This window comes from Cebus imitator, unplaced genomic scaffold (genome assembly GCF_001604975.1).
Source record: "Cebus imitator isolate Cc_AM_T3 unplaced genomic scaffold, Cebus_imitator-1.0 Scaffold34, whole genome shotgun sequence".
NCBI lineage: Eukaryota > Metazoa > Chordata > Mammalia > Primates > Cebidae > Cebus > Cebus imitator.
Genome location: NW_016107349.1, coordinates 7,798,523 through 7,818,726, shown reverse-complemented (window position 1 = coordinate 7,818,726; position 20,204 = coordinate 7,798,523). Strand labels below are relative to the sequence as shown.

The 20,204-nt window shown below is 38.4% G+C and overlaps 2 protein-coding genes across 6 annotated transcripts in view; one reads left to right on the top strand and one right to left on the bottom strand.

Moving 5' to 3' along the window:
- Positions 1-877: 877 nt before the first annotated feature.
- GPR65 (G protein-coupled receptor 65) lies at positions 878-9,513 on the bottom strand. 3 transcript variants are annotated; one of them, XM_017524622.2, is made up of 3 exons: positions 8,040-9,513; positions 2,776-2,823; positions 878-2,561 (listed from the first exon to the last, which is right to left on the bottom strand). In XM_017524622.2, the coding sequence occupies exon 3, from the start codon at positions 2,101-2,103 to the stop codon at positions 1,090-1,092; it is 1,014 nt and encodes a 337-aa protein (XP_017380111.1). In that variant the 5' UTR covers positions 2,104-2,561; positions 2,776-2,823; positions 8,040-9,513; the 3' UTR covers positions 878-1,089. The 3 variants fall into 3 exon arrangements, with proteins under 3 accessions (XP_017380111.1, XP_037593034.1, XP_017380110.1); XM_037737106.1 differs by lacking the exon at positions 8,040-9,513 and adding an exon at positions 7,680-7,997; XM_017524621.2 differs by lacking the exon at positions 2,776-2,823.
- Positions 9,514-18,872: 9,359 nt separating this feature from the next.
- Positions 18,873-20,204, top strand: part of GALC (galactosylceramidase) — a 65,261-nt gene continuing 63,929 nt past the window's right edge. Inside the window, exon 1 of one of the 3 annotated variants that reach the window (XM_017524619.2) lies at positions 18,873-19,456. In XM_017524619.2, coding sequence (XP_017380108.1) covers positions 19,127-19,456 — 330 coding nt within the window. In that variant the 5' untranslated portion in view covers positions 18,873-19,126. Of the gene's footprint in view, positions 19,457-19,579; positions 20,117-20,204 lie in introns of those variants that run through there. The other 2 variants (XM_017524620.2, XM_037737105.1) reach the window with 2 other exon arrangements.

Below are 20,204 nucleotides of genomic sequence, written 5' to 3'. Positions count from 1 at the left end.
GTTATAACCAGCTGCAAAAGGAAATCAAAACAAAACTCAGAGCCTACTTACTTTAACTTTATATAGAAATCATTAAGCTCAGTGACTAGTTTCTGAAGTAATGTAAACTTCATGAGGCTTCATGAGACCATTTCTTTCATAGCCCCAGTACTTAACTCAAAACCTAGTTTAGGGAATGGGTTCAATAAATATTTGTTAATGAAGCCAAGTGATTAGATAAACAAAATGTAGTATAACCATGCAACAGAATACTATCAGGCCATAAAAAGAAATGAAATGTTGATACATTCTATACATGGATAAAACTTAAAACCATTATACTAAGTGAAATAAGTCACAATAGGCCGCATATTGCATACTTCTATTTGTATGAAATGTTCAGAATATGAAAATCCTTAGAGACAGAAAGTAAATTAATAAGTGGCATGGAGAGGAGAACAGGGAGCAACTGTTAAGGGTATAAGATTTCTTTGATGGGTGATGAAAATTTTCTGAGTGTAGTGATGGTTGCCTTTCTCTGTGAATACACTAAATACCACTGAATTGTACATATTACACAGTTGAATTTTAAGTTATGTAAATTTTGTGTCAATAAAGCAGTTATTGTATACAAGATTAAAAAATAAAGATTTGTTAATGAATGAGGAGGTTAGAAGCGGTATTCAGTAGCTGGGGTTGTTGGAGAGCAGTACACGAAATTAGTAGAACTGATGGCTGATACCCTGGAAACCAAAGAAAGAGTGAGAAAAATCATAAAACCCAGACACAAAGGCCACTGCTTTGAAGAAACAGTCCTACATACCTTACTGACTCTAAGCGATTATAGCACAGATACGAAAACAATTGCCATGAACAATAATGACCCTGAGTCATTAGGAAACTTTTGATCTTTGTTTAATAGACCTCATTTGATACAACTCAGGGAGGGAGCTGTACAATGCACTTTTAAGATATTTTATTGGACAGGATTAAAATATCACTCTGAGAACCCTTAGTCCCCTCTCATGCTAGATTTCCTTTTCAAAATGTGACTTGATGATATAATAATGTGTACTTTAAACCTCCCTTCCCTTCAAAAGATCCTTGGTTCTATTCCAGGACCTCTAATTCCAAAGTATCTTTTGTAGACCCAGAAAGTATGCGTTTTCTTTGTCTTTGTGATGTATTACACCTCCCAGTGCAGAATTTTAATATATTCCACATATCGTATCTTCCTGTTTCAGTTACAAAACAGTACAGAATTGGATCAGCAACACAGTTTAAACTTGTTAATGCGACCGTGATTCTATACATTGTGTAAGTTTGCTTCCCAGACTTGCTGTGGTCATTGAAGTTCACATCATGCTCTAAAATGCAGCGAATCAGCAACATCACATGAAAGGGAGTAAAGCATAAGACAAAAGTCACTGTGATGCTGACAAGGAGTTTTATGATTCTCTTCTTTTCCTTGTTTTCTGTGGCTTTATTGTGCCGCACAGCTTGGTAGACTTTCTGGTTGCAGATCAGGATGGTGACCAAAGGTATTGCATAGCCTGTACACGTCCTGAACAAGTTGAGGTTGATTTGCCATTTCTCTAAAGGGTATTTGTCATAGCATAAAGTAAAATTAGACATTTTGGCATCGCAATATTCAACACTTGTTTCATCTTCCCACAACATGACAGCATTGAAGATGGTTTCCAATACCCAGATGGAAAGGCTGACCATGAGTGCAAATCTTCTTGTCCTTAGAAAAAAAAACTTCAGAGGGTAGACAACAGCCAAATACCGATCAACGGCAATGCAGGTGAGGAATGCTGTGCTGCTGTAAAAGTTCATGTACGTGAAGAAAGCACTTCCTTTGCACAAGGCAGCAGAGAAAGTCCAGTTGTCTTTATTCCAAGTATAATCAATCCATAAAGGGAGAGTTAATGCATAGAGCAAATCTGATAGTGACAGACTGAAGAGGTAAATTCCTAGTTCACTTTCCTTCTTTGCTTGCAGGAAAGACACACATAGAGATCCAATATTGGCCGGAATGCTGACTATAATCACAAAGATGTAAACAATAGGAAACAAATAGTGATCCAGCTCATGCTGTTCTTCAATACATGTGCTGTTCATGTTTTTCTTTTTAAGGTAGCAATTATATTAGTTCTTAGAAGGCAAACAGAAAAGTAAGTCTTGTTTCGTTGTAGTTTGTTTTGAACATCAGATTCTCTTTTACTATTTTTTTTTCAATTTTTCTTTGTTGTTTACAGTTCTAATTAATTCATCAATGCTTTTAAAGGGTGGATGTAGATCAATTTCTACACAAGCACCAGCAGTCAGAAGTCAAAATCCAGGCTCCTGACAGTTGGCTAAAGGGATCAACTGAATTTACTGAACAGAAGTCCATGCGTTCATTATCACAGAACACTGACAAAACCCACAAGGATCAACTGCGGTATTTGTAAGTGTGCATGGAGAGCTGTCTGCAATTTGTTTTTCTTCATAAATCTCACAGTCGATTGGTAGAAACATGAATATATAAGGCTTTGTTTTCATAGAGATTGGTATTTCCTTCTAAAATTCCTTTCTTTCTGTAATGAAAGATGAATTAAAATGGTTTAGATGTTTAAGATACATAACTTCATTACAATAATGATTTTGAAACAATCCATTTTTGTTTCATTTATGGAGATTTTGAAAATGCATTAAGTTACAGAGAAGGTGTTTAGAATGGGAAAATTGTCTGATTGACTTCAGTAAATAAAATCAAGCCAAGATAGTTTACTTATTTCAAATAAGAATTACCTGAGGTATACTGGATTTCAGTGAATTTTATTTCTCAATGGACATGACCTAAGAACATAAAACTCAAGTTAGAAAGCCATTTTAGTAGCTAAAGATTTCTATTATTTGTCTGTGATTGGTAAATACTTTTCAGTGTGTGATTAACTGTATGGTTACATGATTTCAAATTTCTAATTTCATATGCAATCTAGATATATGGTACTTTCAAAAATTACCTTATTATTCAAAGAAATAGTATAATAGAAATACAACAAAGTTGTAGAATTTTAAAATGTAGCAGTTTGTTAAACCTTAGCATATAATTAGACAACCCTACCTCTGTTAATCTTTTTGTTTCCTTTGTAGGCTAATACACTTTATCTTTCTTATACTTTTATAAATGAGAGAACAGAATTTTCTCAATTCTGGGTAAAATCTTAGAATCATTAATTTCTGCCTTTATACCTGATAGTTTATTAGGTATCTTTTTAAAGCTATGATGTCACAGATTAGATTAACATAAGAGTAAAGGTTCCATCCTTCTCTCCATACTGGAGTAGAGAAATATTTTGTCTATATCCCCTTGCTAGTGAGTTCTACTGGTGGTTTAGATGATTAACCTGGTGAATACCTTCACAGAAAGCTTTGTAGAAACACTATTCAGGACACCAGAATCACTCCCTTCCAACTGTTGATGAGTCCTGAACACAAAAAGAAATGCCAGGACAAGTCACAAGAATTCTACTAGAAGAGTAAACCATATGAGAGAATATATTTCACTCTTAAACAGAGAACTAAAACTTCTGAAACCTTTTAGCTTTACCAACGTAAAAAATAGGAATAAGATGTGAAAAACAGCCTTTTAAATAAATAGGGAGACTTCCAAAGGGGGAAAAAATTTGTGATGGAACAAAGGAGGTGGGAGCTGCTATCAGGGAGGTGAGTGAGCACTGAAGCTCTGGATGGCCTGAAGACATATGTAGATCTGGAGGAAATAACTAGGGATCAGAGAAACTACAGACAAAGCTTGGGCCTATGCAGGTAGGAAGGGGTCCTTGACCATTCCAAACACATGGGATCCAGGAACCTCTGCTGTCAGGGAAAGGGTGAACTAGAAAATAAACAAAAGAAAATAACAAACTCCACAGACATTTGCAGACAGTAGAGAAAAGATGGCAATTTCCCTGCACCTGCTTGGTTTCTGTGAGGAGTTATAATAAAAAAACTATACCCTAAGTATTTGTGGCCTGTGGGGTCCTCACTTGGAAAGTGGGTCTGGGTCTACATTGTTAGTTTGATCCTGCAAACTTCAGGCCAACCTACATGCTCAACTTCATTAGTCATCAGAGGAATTCAAACTAAGATTAAAATGATATGCCTCTACACACACAACAGAATAAATAAAATGAAAATAAGACAACATATCAAGTGTTAGTGAGGAAATAGAACACCTTGACTCATACGCTGTTGATTAAAAACTATTTGGCACTTATGTGTACCATATGATCCAGCAATTCCACCTCTAGGTATCTGTTCAACATAAACCCATACATAAGTTAACCAAAAGACAGGTACTAGAATTAGAATGTTCACAGTAGCACTATTTGTAATATTCCCTAACTAGAATGTCCATTAGCAGTATAATAGATGACTTAATTACGATATAGTAATACCATTGAAATCTATACCTCAATGAAAATAAATTATTGCTACACACAATCACATAGTTGTAGATCACAAATATAATGCTGAGTGATAGATAAATGCAAAAAAAAAAGTATGTATTATCTGATACAAATCAGGCAAAGTTAATCTATGCTGTTAGGAGTCTGAGCAGTGGTCACCTTTGGGGAAAGTCTGGGTACTGCTGGAACAGGGCATGAGGAAGACTTCTGAAATTTAGTAATGTTCTATTTCTTGATATGGGTGACTGCTTTCATGAGCATGCTCAGTTTGTAGAAATGTATCAAGCTGTACACTTAGGATATGTGCATTTTGCTGCATGTGTATTATATTGCAATGGAAGCATTAAAGAGAGGAATAAAAAGGCTGTATGAGATGGTGCGTAGAGCATCTTGACAAACGTGTTTTACCTGCAGATGGAACATATATGCCTTCCTAAGAAATTTGATTTTATTTCTATCCTCATATATGCAATGTAATTGAGAGAAACAAAATAGTAAATAAATAATTTACATAGTTATGAAAATATATTCACCAAAAATAAAGGTTGACTATATATGAAAAAATAAGTTCAAGGATCCTGGAAGAAGTAGACACAGATCCTCCCTTTTAGCAAGGTCTCTTAACTCAGGCCTCAAAGAATCCTACAGATAGAGTTCTAACAAATATGACCTTATTCACACACACACACACAGAAATAAGCCACTATGTGTGAGATTGAGCAGAAACAACAAAGAAGGATACTAGATCTGCAAAAACTTTAGAGATAAAATTAATATGTAAATAACACAAAAGAGATATGTTTAATATGTTTAAAGAAACAAAAGAAGGGATTTAAACACATGAGTAAGGAGGAAGAGATTATTAAAAAAATGACAAGGTATATTTTTTAGAAAGATTGAAAACATTTCTAAAAATAAAAAATATAATCTAAATTTAAAAATCAACACAGGGACTAACCAACTGATTAGATTCAGCTGAAGAGAAAATTAGTATATTGCAAGATAGAGATAAAGAAATAACACAAAATTATCAGGACATGAAAAGGACATGTTAAGGACATGAAAAGATATAAAAAAAATAGAGAATAAGGTGAAAAGGACAGCATATGCATAATTGGAATTCCATAAAGACTGAAAAGAGAGGATGTTGAAAGGGCAATATTCACAAAGATGATGAACTTTCTAGAACTGATGAGGGGATACTGAGGATGGATGAAGAATCCTCATGGATTCATTCCTCATGGATCTTCAATCCTCATAGAATCTTCAGATTTATGAAGCCTAAAACAATCCCAAATAGGATTAAAAACACACAAAAATGAAAACCTATACTTAGACACATTGCAAAAATATTGCAGTTTACCAAAGACTAAGAAAAAAAGAGCCAGAGAGATAAGATGGGCTATGACTACCTATGAAGGATGGAATTTAGATGGACAAAGGACTTCTCAACAGTGATAACAGACAGCAGAAGATTAAAAGTTCCAAACTTCTAAGAAAATATATGTTGTCCTATAATTGCATACTCAACAGAACTAAATTTCAAGGGCCAGAGAAAGAATTGGGACATTTTCAGATAAACTACCACTGAGAACATTTCCATCTAAAATCCCCATTAAAGAAACTGTTTTTTTTTTTTTTTTTTTTTTGAGACGGAGTTTCGCTCTTGTTACCCAGGCTGGAGTGCAATGGCGCGATCTCGGCTCACCGCAACCTCCACCTCCTGGGTTCAAGCAATCCTCCTGCCTCAGCCTCCCGAGTGGCTGGGACTACAGGCGTGCACCACCATGCCCAGCTAATTTTTGTATTTTTGGTAGAGACGGGGTTTCACCATGTTGACCAGGGTGGTCTCGATCTCTTGACCTCGTGATCCACCCGCCTCGGCCTCCCAAAGTGCTGGGATTATAGGCGTGAGCCACCGCGCCCGGCCTAAAGAAACTTTTAAAGGTTATAGTTGATGTAGGAAAAGGACACTAGAATAATGTCTGAGATGCAGGAAGGATTGAATCAGGCCCCTGCGGATGGGATTCTGATGCATACACAACACATCCAACTCTAGGGCTCATGTGTCTTGGGCAGAACACCTGAACCATGAAAAAATCCTCCCTTAAGACCAGGACCGAGAGAAAATTGGGTAATAGGCAATGTGTACCTCTTCCTCCCTTGTCCATGTTCCTTCAATAAATATGCATCATTTTCTTTTAAAATAGTATGATAGATTAAATGAAAAAAATGATTTTTAGAAAGGTTTATAAAGTTTTCAATGGAATACATTTCTCTAGCTGTAAAAGCATTTCCTGCCTTGACTTAACCACAAGACAGGATGGGTTGATGAAGCAGACAGAGGGCCCTCTTCTCTGTAGTGACACAGAGGCAATACAGACTTGTGGTTATGAGCGTAGGCTATGGAGACAATTCAAAAGCCTCTCGATAGGATCTGGGCCCACTGTGTTTCTTTACCTTCTAAGTTCCAGTTTTCACCTGTGTAAGTTAGTATCCACTTTGTAAGATTGTTGTGAGGGCTAAATGAAATGACATATGAAGCAAAGTACTAGCATATGAGAGGCATTCACTGTACATGAGCTGGTAGTATTGTTTTAATGCCACTGATAGTCTGCAGCCAATCTTGGTGCTGTCCCCCAAATTTCCTGAAAAGAAATCATCTTTAGCCATCTAGCCAGAGCATAGCAGAAAAGCTAGAGGTGCTCAGAGTATAATTTGTGTGGTAACACTTCACATATAATACCAAGTTCTGCAGATAATAGTTGTTCATTTAATTTGGATGGTCTGATATTTTAATGGAATACTGTATGTAATTCCTATTATAGTATTCATATATCTTTTCAGATATTATTTTGGTACCGTTAATCAAATTTTGAGAAAATTGTTTTTAGAACCAGCATTGAGAAATTTAGGTGAGTTTTTAATTTTAAAATTTTTACCAAATGTCCAAAAAGATAATTTACAGAATACTAAAGTATATCTATTCTTGACCAGCTCTAAACACAGTACAAATCATTGATGAAGGTGACAAAAAGTAAAATATTTTCCTACAGTGTTATAGAAAATGCTTGCTTTCATTTATCAGTTTAACAGTTACTTATTAAGACTCTACTATATTTCAGGCACTGTGATAGTCACTTTTTAACCAATAATTATTACTTGGCATTTATTAATACTGGAAATATTCTTTCCAAACACCACATTTTTTTCTGACAGATATCAAAAATATTACTGGACCATTGTACAGATGAGGGATGGATGCCAGATAGCTCTAAAGCCAGGAGCTGGTAGGCTTCTTCCCAAATACTGAACGAAGTTTGCCAAAGCACTGTTTCCTGAAAAGAAAATAAAGTATAAAGAACCCCCTTTTTCTATATTTATAGTTTTACCTAGTTTTAAATTTAAATTTTGGCCCTTTACCACTGCTGAAAGTAGAAGAAACCATGTGTCTTCCTCATTTCTTTCTCTCTTACAATGCTTTGCATACTATGTTTATACAGCCTAAACCAGGTAGAATGTTGCGAACATCGCTGACAGTTATGCCAAAGCATGTTATCTACTTTAAAAAAACATGTTATTTTTTAATCTTATACTTACTCATGTTTCTTCGGGTGATGCGTTTGTTGACCGAGGAGCTTGATAAATCTGTGCCTGCATCAAGTCAAGAAGAGAAACCAACACTGCTGAGGGGACAGGAAATTGCACTCATATTTCACCACAAACCAATGAGGAAGCAGCATCTCAATGAGAAGGACGTGCAATACCCAAATTTGGACAACAATGTCTTCTAAATACTTTTAAAGATTTTCTATTTATTGTTTACTGTACTATAATTTTTATAACTCACATGTCTCATTGTGTCTTAATTACAAGGGTATACAGATATGATATGCCCTTTGCTTAATGGAATATATGTTAGATATTTTTATTCATTCATTCATTCACTCATTCAATCATTCATTAACTCATCATGCTTTATATTCTTCGGTAGTGTGCTGGGAGATGTATAGAAACTGGCTATCAACCAAAAGGACTTTTTTTTACCTAGAAAAAGAGAAAGATATGTTTAATAATAATTGTAGTGCAACGGCAAAATGAAGAAGTACTTCAAGAGGGAGACAGATAAAACAGAATGAGCCATTTGGATGTGCAAGATAGGGGAGGATATTGTAGATAGATTCAGTGTGATAAAGTTTCTGGGAAAAAAAAAACAAGACAGAGAATTGGGGATTGGGATTTAATGATAGATATTGTGCTATTCAAGGCAGGGGTTGAGGTAGCCAACTTCATAAAGTCTTTTGTGGTTTTTTTTTTGGAGGGACTACTGGGATTGGACATACACAGTATTTGATTGTAGAACTATTTCTCCTTTGAGTCTCCTCTTGGAATAGAAAACAGAGATGGCTAAAACCAGTTGAATTAACTGGCAGAGACAACTAAATAATTTTATAAAACTTGAAAATTTTATTTGAGAAAGACTTACACTGTTAGTATAAAAACTCATCTACTTTAGCAAGTTAAAGTTAAAGCCAAATCTATAAGTGGCTTAATATGAAGTGAAATTAGCTTCTATAACTTTCTTACTATTAATATATAAAAAAGTCAGAGATATCACTTTGAAGAACAGAATTGATTTGGGATGAAGACATTTAACCTGATTTTGAAGACTGTAATCAGGACATTTTGAGTCTATATTTGTAAAAAGACATTAATGGTTGTTGTTGTGGCTTTTTTTTCCTCCCTACCCAGAGATGGAAAAGATGAGCCTGGCTTTTCATATTAAAGTTCTTCAGGGTATATGAGGAATGCAGAGATTTTCAATACTTCCTTTGCAGGTCTTTCTTTGAGAATAATAAAACGAATACCTCACATTTATAAAGTACACGAGTGTTTACAAAGTAATTTAGCATATAGTAAATCATAAATTAGAATATATTGTTACCAAAATAAAAAGTATAAAGTAAAAAATTAATAATAAATTTCTTGAACTTTTACAAAAATGAGAGTAATGATTTCAGTTTACTCGTGACTCTAATCCATAATTTTCACTTTTGCTTGGTTTCGTACATCCTCTTATCTGTAGTTTCTATACATGGTATTTCTCTTTTTAAGTTCAGGGATACAAGTGCATTGTTATGTAGGTATTTCACAACTTTCGTGATCTCTTATTTTATCTGAATAGGCTAAACCGCTTTTAGGGAAAGGGTATTTTATTATCCATATCAGATATTTACGTATTTTGCTTTTCCAAAAATGTATGTGGTTAAGAAACATAAGAAACACAAACTTTCACTTCTGCTGATCAAACAGGAGAAAAAGCTAGAGCTGACCTATACTAAAACCTTGCCAACTCTACACAAAAAGAAATTTACCAGCTTTTAAGAAATTTGCTTCTTGATACAGAAAATATGGCAGTACTGTATTTTCAACTATAGGGCTATGTATTACAATGAATGGTTAGAAATTTTAGACCACTGAGTCACTGTGACATTTTAACAACATAACGATGAGATAAAGACAATTAGTAGTTATTCAGAACACTGCCTTAAGTGGGGAGGCATTTCTGACCAATTGATCTTCTGTGGTCACAAACTGGGGACCGAACACTGGCCAGTTGGGCTACCCATGGGGTAATGGGGAAGAGATTGTGGATCTACCTGGTTCCAATTCTCCATGGGGTAGACAGTGCAAGAGTGTGTTCTACCGATGAAGGGGTCCTTTGTGAGGCCACACTATTTGCTAGGTGTACTTTCACTAGCTAAAGCAGCAACCAAATGTGGCAGGGTGAGATTTCGAAATAATGCTGTATTTTCCCAGCCACATGTCTTTTCGCTCTAGCCCTACCCTTACACAATCAGTGAACCATTTTGCAGTTATTACCTCAAGGAAATTTCTGGCACAAAGCCGGGGGAAAAGAAGAAGACAATGTGAGTTTTGAGTTTCAAAAGATTTAGCCAACTCAAGGCCATGGAAAACACTGAGGCACAGACACTATGCTTGGGAGAATATCTGTTGAAATAAGTAAAGCTACCCAGACCCCAAAACAAAAAGATTGTCCTGCTTGATAGGGGTTGGGCTTACCGTAGTGAGAGAGGAAGTATGTACAAGAGCTTAGATGTGGTGAGCACTTGAGAAAGGGGCCCCGCATCCTGATTGCTGTACTCTCTTCCAAGCAAGTCCTGAGGTAGTGGTGGCTGACAAATACCCTAGATGAGGTGTGTGATGTGGGGAGGAGAATGAACCTGTGCCTCATTTTCAAAAAGAGACGCAGGAGTATATACCCGAGAGGGCTGAGACAGCCTCACTGTTGTAGTTGGGGTATGGTTTGTTTGTGTTCACAAAGCTGGTGTTGAAATTTGATTCCCAGTGTGGCAGTAGTGGGAAGTGGGGCCTAGTGGGAGATGTTTGGGCAATAGGGGTGGATCCTTCCTTAATGATTTGGTGCGCTCTGAGGTAGTGAGTTCTCTCTCTGGATTAGTTCTCCCAGGAATGGATTAGATCTAGAGAGAGTGGGCTGTTTGTTATAAGAGCCTGGATACCTCGCTGGTTTCCCCCTCTTTGCATGTGTCCACTTCCCTTTGGATTTTCTCTGCCATGCTGTGGTGCAGCATGAAAGCTTTTGCCAGAAGCCAGGGCCACACCCTTGAATTTCTTGGCCTACAGAATCATGAGCTAAACAAACCTCTTTTCTTTATAAATTATCTAGTCTCAGGTATTCTTTTACAGCAACACAAAATGAACTGAGATGCTCATCAAGTCCCTCTGTGCCCATATAGCACAGGTGGAGTAGAATGATTTCTGGACACCATGAGGGGCACAAAGAAATGATGGGAAGCTTCAGCCCAACTCACAGCACTTTCAGTGGCCCAGTGCAGCACTTGGTCATCACTGATAAGGAACAGCTCAGGTTAATACTACATGGGCTAACTACCAAAGACCAGAAGGGAAAGAGGGTGTCTCAGGAGATGCCAGCACTGATACAGGGCAGTTCTGAGAACCAAGGGTCAAGCTACCCTCCAGCTCTGGCAACATGAAAAGTCCCTGAATCTGAGATGGTGTTATTACCTGAATTGTGTCCTTCACCAAAATTCATATGCTGAGGTTCCAATCCCCAATACCTAAGAATGTGGCTGCATTTGGATATAGGGCCTTTACAGGGGCAATTAAATTAAAATAAAGCTGCAAGGAAAGGCCCTAATCCATTCTGACTGGTGTCCTTATAGGAAGAGGAAATTTGGTAGCCTAGAAGAAATGGAGAAGTTCCTAGACACATACAAATTGCCAAGACTGAAACATTAAACCGCCCCCCACTCCCCCCCACACAGAAAATCTGAAGAGACCAATAACAGGTAAGGAAATGTTATCAGTAATAAAAAGTCTACTACCAAAGAAAAGCCCAGGACCTAAAGTCTTCACCGCTGAATTCTACCATATATTTAAAGGTCATACCAATTCTTCTCAAACTCTTCCAAAAAATTTGGAGAAGTGGGAATACTTCCCAATTTATTTTATGAGGCCAGCATTACCTGGATACTAAAACCAGAAAGAACGCTACAAAACAAAAAATTACACACAAATGTCCTGATGAATATAAGATACAAAAATCCTCAACAAAATACTAGCAAACTGAATTCAACAACACATAAACAGGATCTTTCACCATACATCACTTTAACAGAATGAAGGACGAAAGCCATTTGATATCTCAATAGATGCATAAAAAGCATTTGACAAAACTAAACATCCTTTTATAATAACTCTTAATAAATTAGTGTAGAAGGAATGTACCTTAACATAATAAAGGCCATATATGACAAACCCACAGCTCACATCATACTAAATAGTGAAAGTTAAAAGCTTTCCCTCTAAGATCAGAAACTGGGCAGAATGCTTACTCTTGCCATTTTTATTTAATATAGTACTGGAAGTCCTAGCTAGAGCAATTAGGTAAGAGAAAGAAATAAAAGATATCCTAATTAAAAAGGAAGAACAGAAAATGCAACCCTAAAATTTATATGGAATAAAAAATAACTCCTAATTGCCAAAGCAATGTTGGGCAAAAAGAACAAAGCTAGGGGCATCATACGACTTGACTCCAAAATCTACTACAATGTTACGGTAATCAAAACAGTATGGTGCTGGCATAAGAAGAGAAACAGATTGATAGAGCAGAATAAAAAGCTCAGAAATAAATACACACATTTGCAGTTAATTGATTTTTGAAAAAGGTACCAAAAATACATGGCGAAAGGAAGTCTCTTCCATAAATGGTGTTGGGACAACAAGATATTCACATGCAGGGGAATAAAATTAAACCTTTATCTTACCCATATGCAAACATTAACTCAAAATGGGTTAAGACTTAAATGTAAGACCTGAAACTGTAAAACTGGTAGAAGAAAACTCCAAGACATTGGTCTAGGCAATGATATGACCCCCAAAACACAGGCAACGAAAGTAAAAATAGACAAATGGAATTACATTAAACTAAAAAGCTTCTGCATATCCAAAGAAACAGTCAACAGAATGAAGAGACAACCTACACAATGAGAGAAAATATTTGCAAGCCACACATCTCAGGGGTTAATATCTAAAATAAATAAGGAACTCAATTCAATAACAAGAAAATAAATAACCTCATTAAAAATGGGCAAAGGATCTGAATAGACATTTCTCGAAAGAATACATACAAAAGGACAACAGGTATATTAAAAAATGCTCAAAATTACTAATCACAAGGGAAACACAAATTGAAAATATAATGAGATATCACTTCACACTTGTTGGAATGGCTATGATCAAAAAGAGGAAAGAAAATGTTGTCAAGGATGTAGAGAAAAGGAACCCATGCACACTGTTGGTGAGAATGTGACTAGCCACTATGGAAAACTGGCAGTTCCTAAAAAAATTAAAACTACCATATGATTCAGCAATCTCACTACTGGATATATTTCTATTAGAGAGAATTGTAATAGATGTTTCAAAAATATTTCGAGTGGTGAGAACCTCTTGTACTGTCATTTTCTTCATGCCTGGTACCTGAGGCTAGGTAGACTCTAAAATTCTTTTCCTGGCAGGAGTGCAATCAAGTGGGTATTTACAATCCAAGGAAGAGCAGAAATATCACAGGTAAAGCATAGGAGGACAGTACAATTTCCTGCAATTTCTTTATTTGAGCAAATCTGTGCTGTAACAATTACCAGCCAAGGACTACAGGTGGTGAAGGCAGTTTTTACAGTGGAGAAATGCACATATGGAGGCTGATAATTCTTTGCAATTATCACATCAGCCTTGGATTATAACCTGGTGTATCCTTCAGGGTTCCTTGCTGCAGGTAACAGAAATCATCTGTGGCTAACCTGAACAGAAAATGAATGACTTAGAAAGAAATCAGGATATGGAATGAATTGATGCAGAATAGGCTAGAGTCAAAGGACAAAAAGCCAGGTCACTCTCTCTGAGCATTCAGGTGAGAATGGCATTGCTTGACCCCACTGCTTTAGGCACCTGAGGTCACCTCTGATGGAGCCTCTATGCAGTTGCCTCCTCTGGACTCTGACATGGCTTTTGTGAAATTTCTCAACTGTGCATACATCTAGCTACTCTTCCAAGGCCAAATCTGCAGATTCAAGGAACTGAATGAGAAAGCGTGGTCATTGTCAGGGCGTGTACTACATTAAGAGGGAGGATCTGGTTCCTTTAATTCTGAAGGAGGCAGAATTCTGCTTCACACCAAGACTCTCACTGTGAGGAATCAGCCACACTGGACATGGATTTACATGATGGTAGACAACAACCTAGCAAAAAGAAAAATTGAGGCCAATACAAAGGTAGGAATAATCTGTTTTTGCAGAATTAATTGTGGGGAAAGCAGTAAACTCACAAGTTATATGATAGTTACATAGGTATGTCATTTATGTTACTATTTATGTAATAAGCACTTATATAACACATAGGATGTGTGGGTCACTCTTCTAAGTGCTATATGAATATTAGCTTGTCCAATGTTCACATTAATATATTGCCATCATTATCTCTATTTTATGGATGGGTAAACTGAAGCCCAAGGAAGTTATATAATTTAACCAAAATTACACTGCTACTAAGTGATAGGAGAAAGATTTGAAGTCAAAAAACCTGGGGCTTCAGAGTCAATATTGTAACTACTACACTATATTGCTCTTTACTCTAGATGTTTTTATTTGTAGTTATACTTAAGAAAAATGTTCATTGAGCAATTTATAATTTATTTCATTAGGTGGATTCTGTCCTCTGAATTATTTTCATTTTGCTTATATAAAGTCCTGTATTAACAGAACCCTATAACATATTTTAGGGAGAAGTCACCAAACAGGGCAGTGTAACTAACAGCTGCAATCAAGAAACATGTCCAATGTTGAAAGACCAGACAACAGATGTTGGATATATACCGAAAGGAATATAAGTCATTCTCCCGTAGAGACATATGCAAGTTATGGTCATTTCAGCACTATTTGCGATAGCAAAGACTGGAATTAACCTAAATGTCCATCAACAGTCCATCAATGGATAAAGAAAATGTGTTACATAATATACCATGGAATACTAAAACAGCTATAAAAAAAGAATGAGATCATGTCCTTTGCAGCAACATGAATGGAGCTGGAGGCCATTACCCTAAGAAGACTAACACAGGAATAGACAACCAAATGCTGCATATTCTCACTTATAAGTGGGAGCTAAACATCAAGTGCATATAAACACAAAGAACGAAACAACAGGCACTGGGGCTGACTTGAGGGTGGAGGGTGGAGGGTGGGAGGTAGGAAGTGGGGGAGGATTAAAAAACTACCTATTGCTTATTACCAGCGTGATGAAATAATCTGTACACTAACCCCCATGACATGCAATTTACCTGTGTGACAAACCTGCACGTGCACCCCTGAACTTAAAAGTTAAAAATAGCAGATGTTACAGGGCAGTTCATGAAGAGAAAGCACTGTACACTCTCAAGTCACAAGGGACTCTTACTTTAAGAAATGTTTCCAACTCCCTTTGTAAATAATTCTTCACCATTCAGTGATTTTTTTTAAGGTCAATTCAACTAATATTTATTGAGTACTTAACATGGTTTGGGCACTGTGCTTAAGAAGTACAAAGAAGAAATAAACTTGGCCTCTGCCCTGGAATTTCTGACAGCCTAACAGCAAAAAGATGGAACCAACCTACATGTTCATCTATGGTAGACAGAAGGGGAGGTGGACTGATTTCTAAAAGTAAAGACTTTTCCTAAAGTGAGACAACATAATGCTATCACACTCTTTTATGATAGTCTTGGGAGTGGGGGGAAGGACAAAAGAAAACAATCCAGACTGCTATTAGAGTTTATCAATAAATTTTCATTAAAATATCTCTGATCCTTCTCAAGAGACCATTTGATTTTGATCATATTTAATTTTAAAAAGGAGAGATTTGGGGTGGCTGAAGTGTAGTTGTGATACCTAGAAACACCCGTGATTTAAGAGAAAAACCATCGTGTTTCCTTTGGCAGCACATATATGAACACTGGAATGTTACAGAGATTACTGTGGCCCCTGAGCAAGGATGACATTGCAAATTCTATGTGTTTCAGATTAAAAAGAGGGAAACACTGTCATTACTTTTTAAACTCATTTAAAATCTGAAAATTGGGATCTTCCTTCTCTCTTACCATCTTATCTCATTGACCCTGATTCACAGACACAAGGGAAGCTAAGCATATGATCCCTTGTCTGGTAACTGCCATTTTTATCTACATCTTGAGCACATTTGAGTGTTGTGCACAGCACTTCAAGGTTCTCTGTTAGCTTGTATTTATTGGCCTCTTATTAGAAACATTCTTGCCTAATGGTCTCATGAATATGGACTAGAAATTAGAAACAAAAATATTTATCCGGCAAGCAATTTCTTTGATAACTGAATGAATAGGAACTACTGGGACTTCTTGGGAGTTATCTACCTTTTCCTTTAGAGTTTGTTTCCTCTTTTGTAGATTTCACACATTGCTCAAATATTTGTGGCATGCATTCCAAGTATAAGGTGCAACTGAGGGAGGAGAAAAGGGAAAACTTAGTTGGGCAGAGAGCTAAAGCTGGTCTTCAGTAAAATTGTTTTAAACAGAAAGCCTGAAAAAATCAAGATACAGGCATAAACAGAGTGGCCTGGGTAAAACTCAGGCAACAGCTGCACTGTTAAGGAAATAAGGCCCAGCATAGAAGCTGTTTGGTCTTTGTGTGATTAGTGGGCTCCCAGGGGAAAAGTTTCTTGCACTTTTCAGGCACATACACGGTGGGCTCCATGAGAGCTGGTAAGGGGGTGGAAAGAACAGACCCACAGTTACACAAAAAAGAGAAGTTGAACTTTGTGCTTACCCAAGACATACCCGCAGCTGCACAGATAAGGGGAGTTGCACAGACAGCTTTATAGATAAGTTACATAAACAGCTACAGAGATGAGAGGAGTTTTTTATAAAAGCTTTTGGATTCAACAGTAAAAGTGGCAACCCATCTGGGACCCCTCTCCACTGAAGAAAGCTTTCTTCTTTTACGTAGCAAACTTTCCCTTCAACTTCACTCTGGTGTCCACACTCCTTAATTCTCTTGGTTGTGAGAACACAAGCTTGGATAATACCTCAGACAACGAGACCATTGACCATTGACCCATTTCACAATGATGTGCTACTGGAGGATGTATGCTGGGTATTCATATACCATTACGTGACTTCCTAATTTTATGTGTATGGTAGTTTCCTCTGTTCTCACCTTGGTATTTCCTACCTAGTTAAGGTGTTACATGGGTCTTATGGGCTTGTTAAGGGCTGGTAACAGAAACTTATCATTCACTTGATGGAATGGTTACCATGGCTTATATCCACAGATGATCCAGCTCATGCTTAAAATACTGTGTTAGAACAAATGGATCAGAGTGAATTGGGTAAGGTTAAATCCACAGAACTGGAACATTACTGACTTGCATCATAAACTGGTGTTAGTGGAAAGACAGAGTTCAGATTCGTGTTATACTGGTGAGAGAAGAAACCAAGGAAAATAAGTGGTTCATACACTGGAGACTATTTAACTGATCCAAGCCAGAAAACTACCGAGGGTGAAAGGAGCATTATCAATAATTATGATTGGACGATAGACATAAGTCGTGACTGTCCTTGGTAAACCAGGATAGATGGAGAGTAATTTAAAAAGAGACAAAGAATAAACACAGCTAATGTACATTAAGAACCCAGGGATATCAGAGGAACTGATATGCATATTTATGGGATTGCCCAGAGATTTGACCTTCAAATATAATTGAGCTCTGGAAACATAGATTTAGGTTTGTGGGTAAGGGGAAAAATAATCAGATTCCAAATACGGTTCTGCAGACAAGTTCCCACAGGTCCTAAAGTCTCTGGGTCTTTTTCTTGCCATTGTGGCATCTCAGGGGCTTGTGTAGACAATGATAACCAGTTCCATACTTCTGCTAAGAGAAATTTTGGGATCAGAAAATCTTTCTTTGCAGCTCTTCAGAGTCTCTTTAATTTACTTCAATAAAAAGGAAATCGGAAATCTCAGGACAGTGCTGAATGTGGCAAAAATTCCAGGGCGATTCATAACTTTCCTACCAATTTAGAGTTACCTGTCTGGAATGATTTCAACTGACCGTGGAAGATAGTTTATAAAATTGTAGGGGAGGCAGAATTTCACCTTCATCTATGTAGGGTCCCAGCAGGGCCCTAGTATTAAATTGATTTAAGGTATTAATAGATTGACAGGAGAGAAGCACACAAATTTATTTTACATGGCATGGGGGTGTGGGGGAAGGCTCACTAAAAACAAAACAAAACAAAACAAAAAACCGAAAGCAGCAGTTAAAAGCATACACACTGAAATGGACAAAAAATAGTAAGTTATGTAACATGATAAAGTGAAGGGGCTTGGACTAGAGTAATTAATTGGGTAGAGAAGCGACTAGGAAGATAGGGATTGTCCAGTTTTGTTTGGACAGGTTTCCCTCTACTTCAACTTTCAGTCCTTGAAGGTAATGATGTTATTTTATAGGGAAGACATCTTTCACATGGGAATTTCATCTCCTGCTTTTAAGACACATCCATCAGAGTGATTTTGCACCTGCTGTTTTTTTTAAAGTGCGTTTAATTTAAAATAGTCAATATGGCACAGCAGCATATTTTGAAGCGGTATATTCTTAACTCCTTCAAAGCGATAAGCCTTGAATATGCCAGGGTAGTTACCAGAATGGAGAACCTTCTCAGCTCACATTTGCCACATGTGGAATGCATTCAATGTACTGAGTGCTTACTGACTTTTATCTCAGTCCCTCACTCTGCTGCTCTTCTCGCCTCATCTTACATAACAGAAAACTCAGGCTCCAAAAGCAAACTGATTCCACCAAGATGACAGTGGAACTGGGACTTGGGGTCCAAGCCTGGTCCTCGCACGAGGTAGATACTCCCTGAGATGCTGGGGAAGAGCCACAGTAGGGCCACTCATTGCCCTCTTCCCTTGGTGGACCTTGGACATCCACCTTCCTTGCGTTAAAGTGCTCCAGCCGGTGACGCCTGAAGAGAAGCCGCAAGTAAGTACATGTGAAGTCCGGTGGTTGACCACACACATGCAAGGCGTAAGAAAAAGCACGCTTCTACTTTCCCCAACATGGCCCGGGCTGCGTCAGTGGCCTTTGGCCCGCACTCAAAATGGCGGCGTCAGCGTCAGCAGCTTCCTGCCCATCTCCACCGTGGCGCCGACAGGACCCGCCTCCCTGGGCGCCGGAGTCATGTGACCGACACAATGGCTGAGATGCTGCTCCCGGCTTCCCAGCAACGCCGAGTGAAAGCCATGACGGCCGCCGCGGGCTCGGCTGGCCGCGCCGCGGTGTCGCTGTTGCTGTGCGCGCTGCTGGCGCCCGGCGGCACGTACGTGCTCGACGACTCCGACGGGCTGGGCCGGGAGTTCGACGGTATCGGCGGGGTCAGCGGCGGCGGGGTGAGCGGCGGGCCGCAGTGTTACACTGGGGGTGCCGAGAGCCCGCCTCTTGGGGCCCGCCCCACAAGCCCCCGCCCCACAAGCCCCCGCGGCGTTGCCCTGCGTTTCGACGCGCTCTCGCTGCGGCTACATTCTCTTAGGGTTTCAGTTAGCAGGCTGTTGGGGCCGGCTCGCTGTGGGCTGGGGCGGGTGCTTTTTCGTTTAACTTGAACCAGAAAGGCAGTTAGGTTTGAATAAATGAGGATCTGGAGGTCCAGAGAGTAAGGTGACAGGTCTAGGTAGTGAAGAAGCTGGGAGTGGAACCCTCGTCCCGGTAATGGGGCCCAGGCTAGTTCGTCGAGGAGATAGATGGCAGTCAAGGAGCGTCGCTCCAGAAAGGGCCAGGGCGTGCGGGAGCGTCCGTGTGCGAAAGCGGACGCCCCAGTGGGATGCTTTGGCTGTGTCTCTTCCTTTTGGGGGAGTTGGCACGTAGTGGAGTCTTTAACTCCCGGGCAATTGTCAGGACAGGGTAAGGATGGGCTCTTCCAGAGAGGGTAGCCCGAATAGGATTTTGTTTGGAGGTAGGACTGGTGCCTCAAGGTCTCTTTAGGAAGATAATTGGCTTGAAACTACCGGGTACTCCCTCTGGGCCCCTGGGCTTTTATGGTGGCAGACCTTTGGGTGAGAAAGCTTTTGTTTTTTGTTTTGTACCCGAAATTACATCTAGCGCTTTTTTTTTCTTTTTTCTTTTTCTTTTTTTTTTTTTTTT

Excerpts from the sequence above, each read along its gene's own strand:
- GPR65 (XM_017524622.2), bottom strand. The coding sequence starts at position 2,103 with ATGAACAGCACATGTATTGAAGAACAGCATGAGCTGGATCACTATTTG.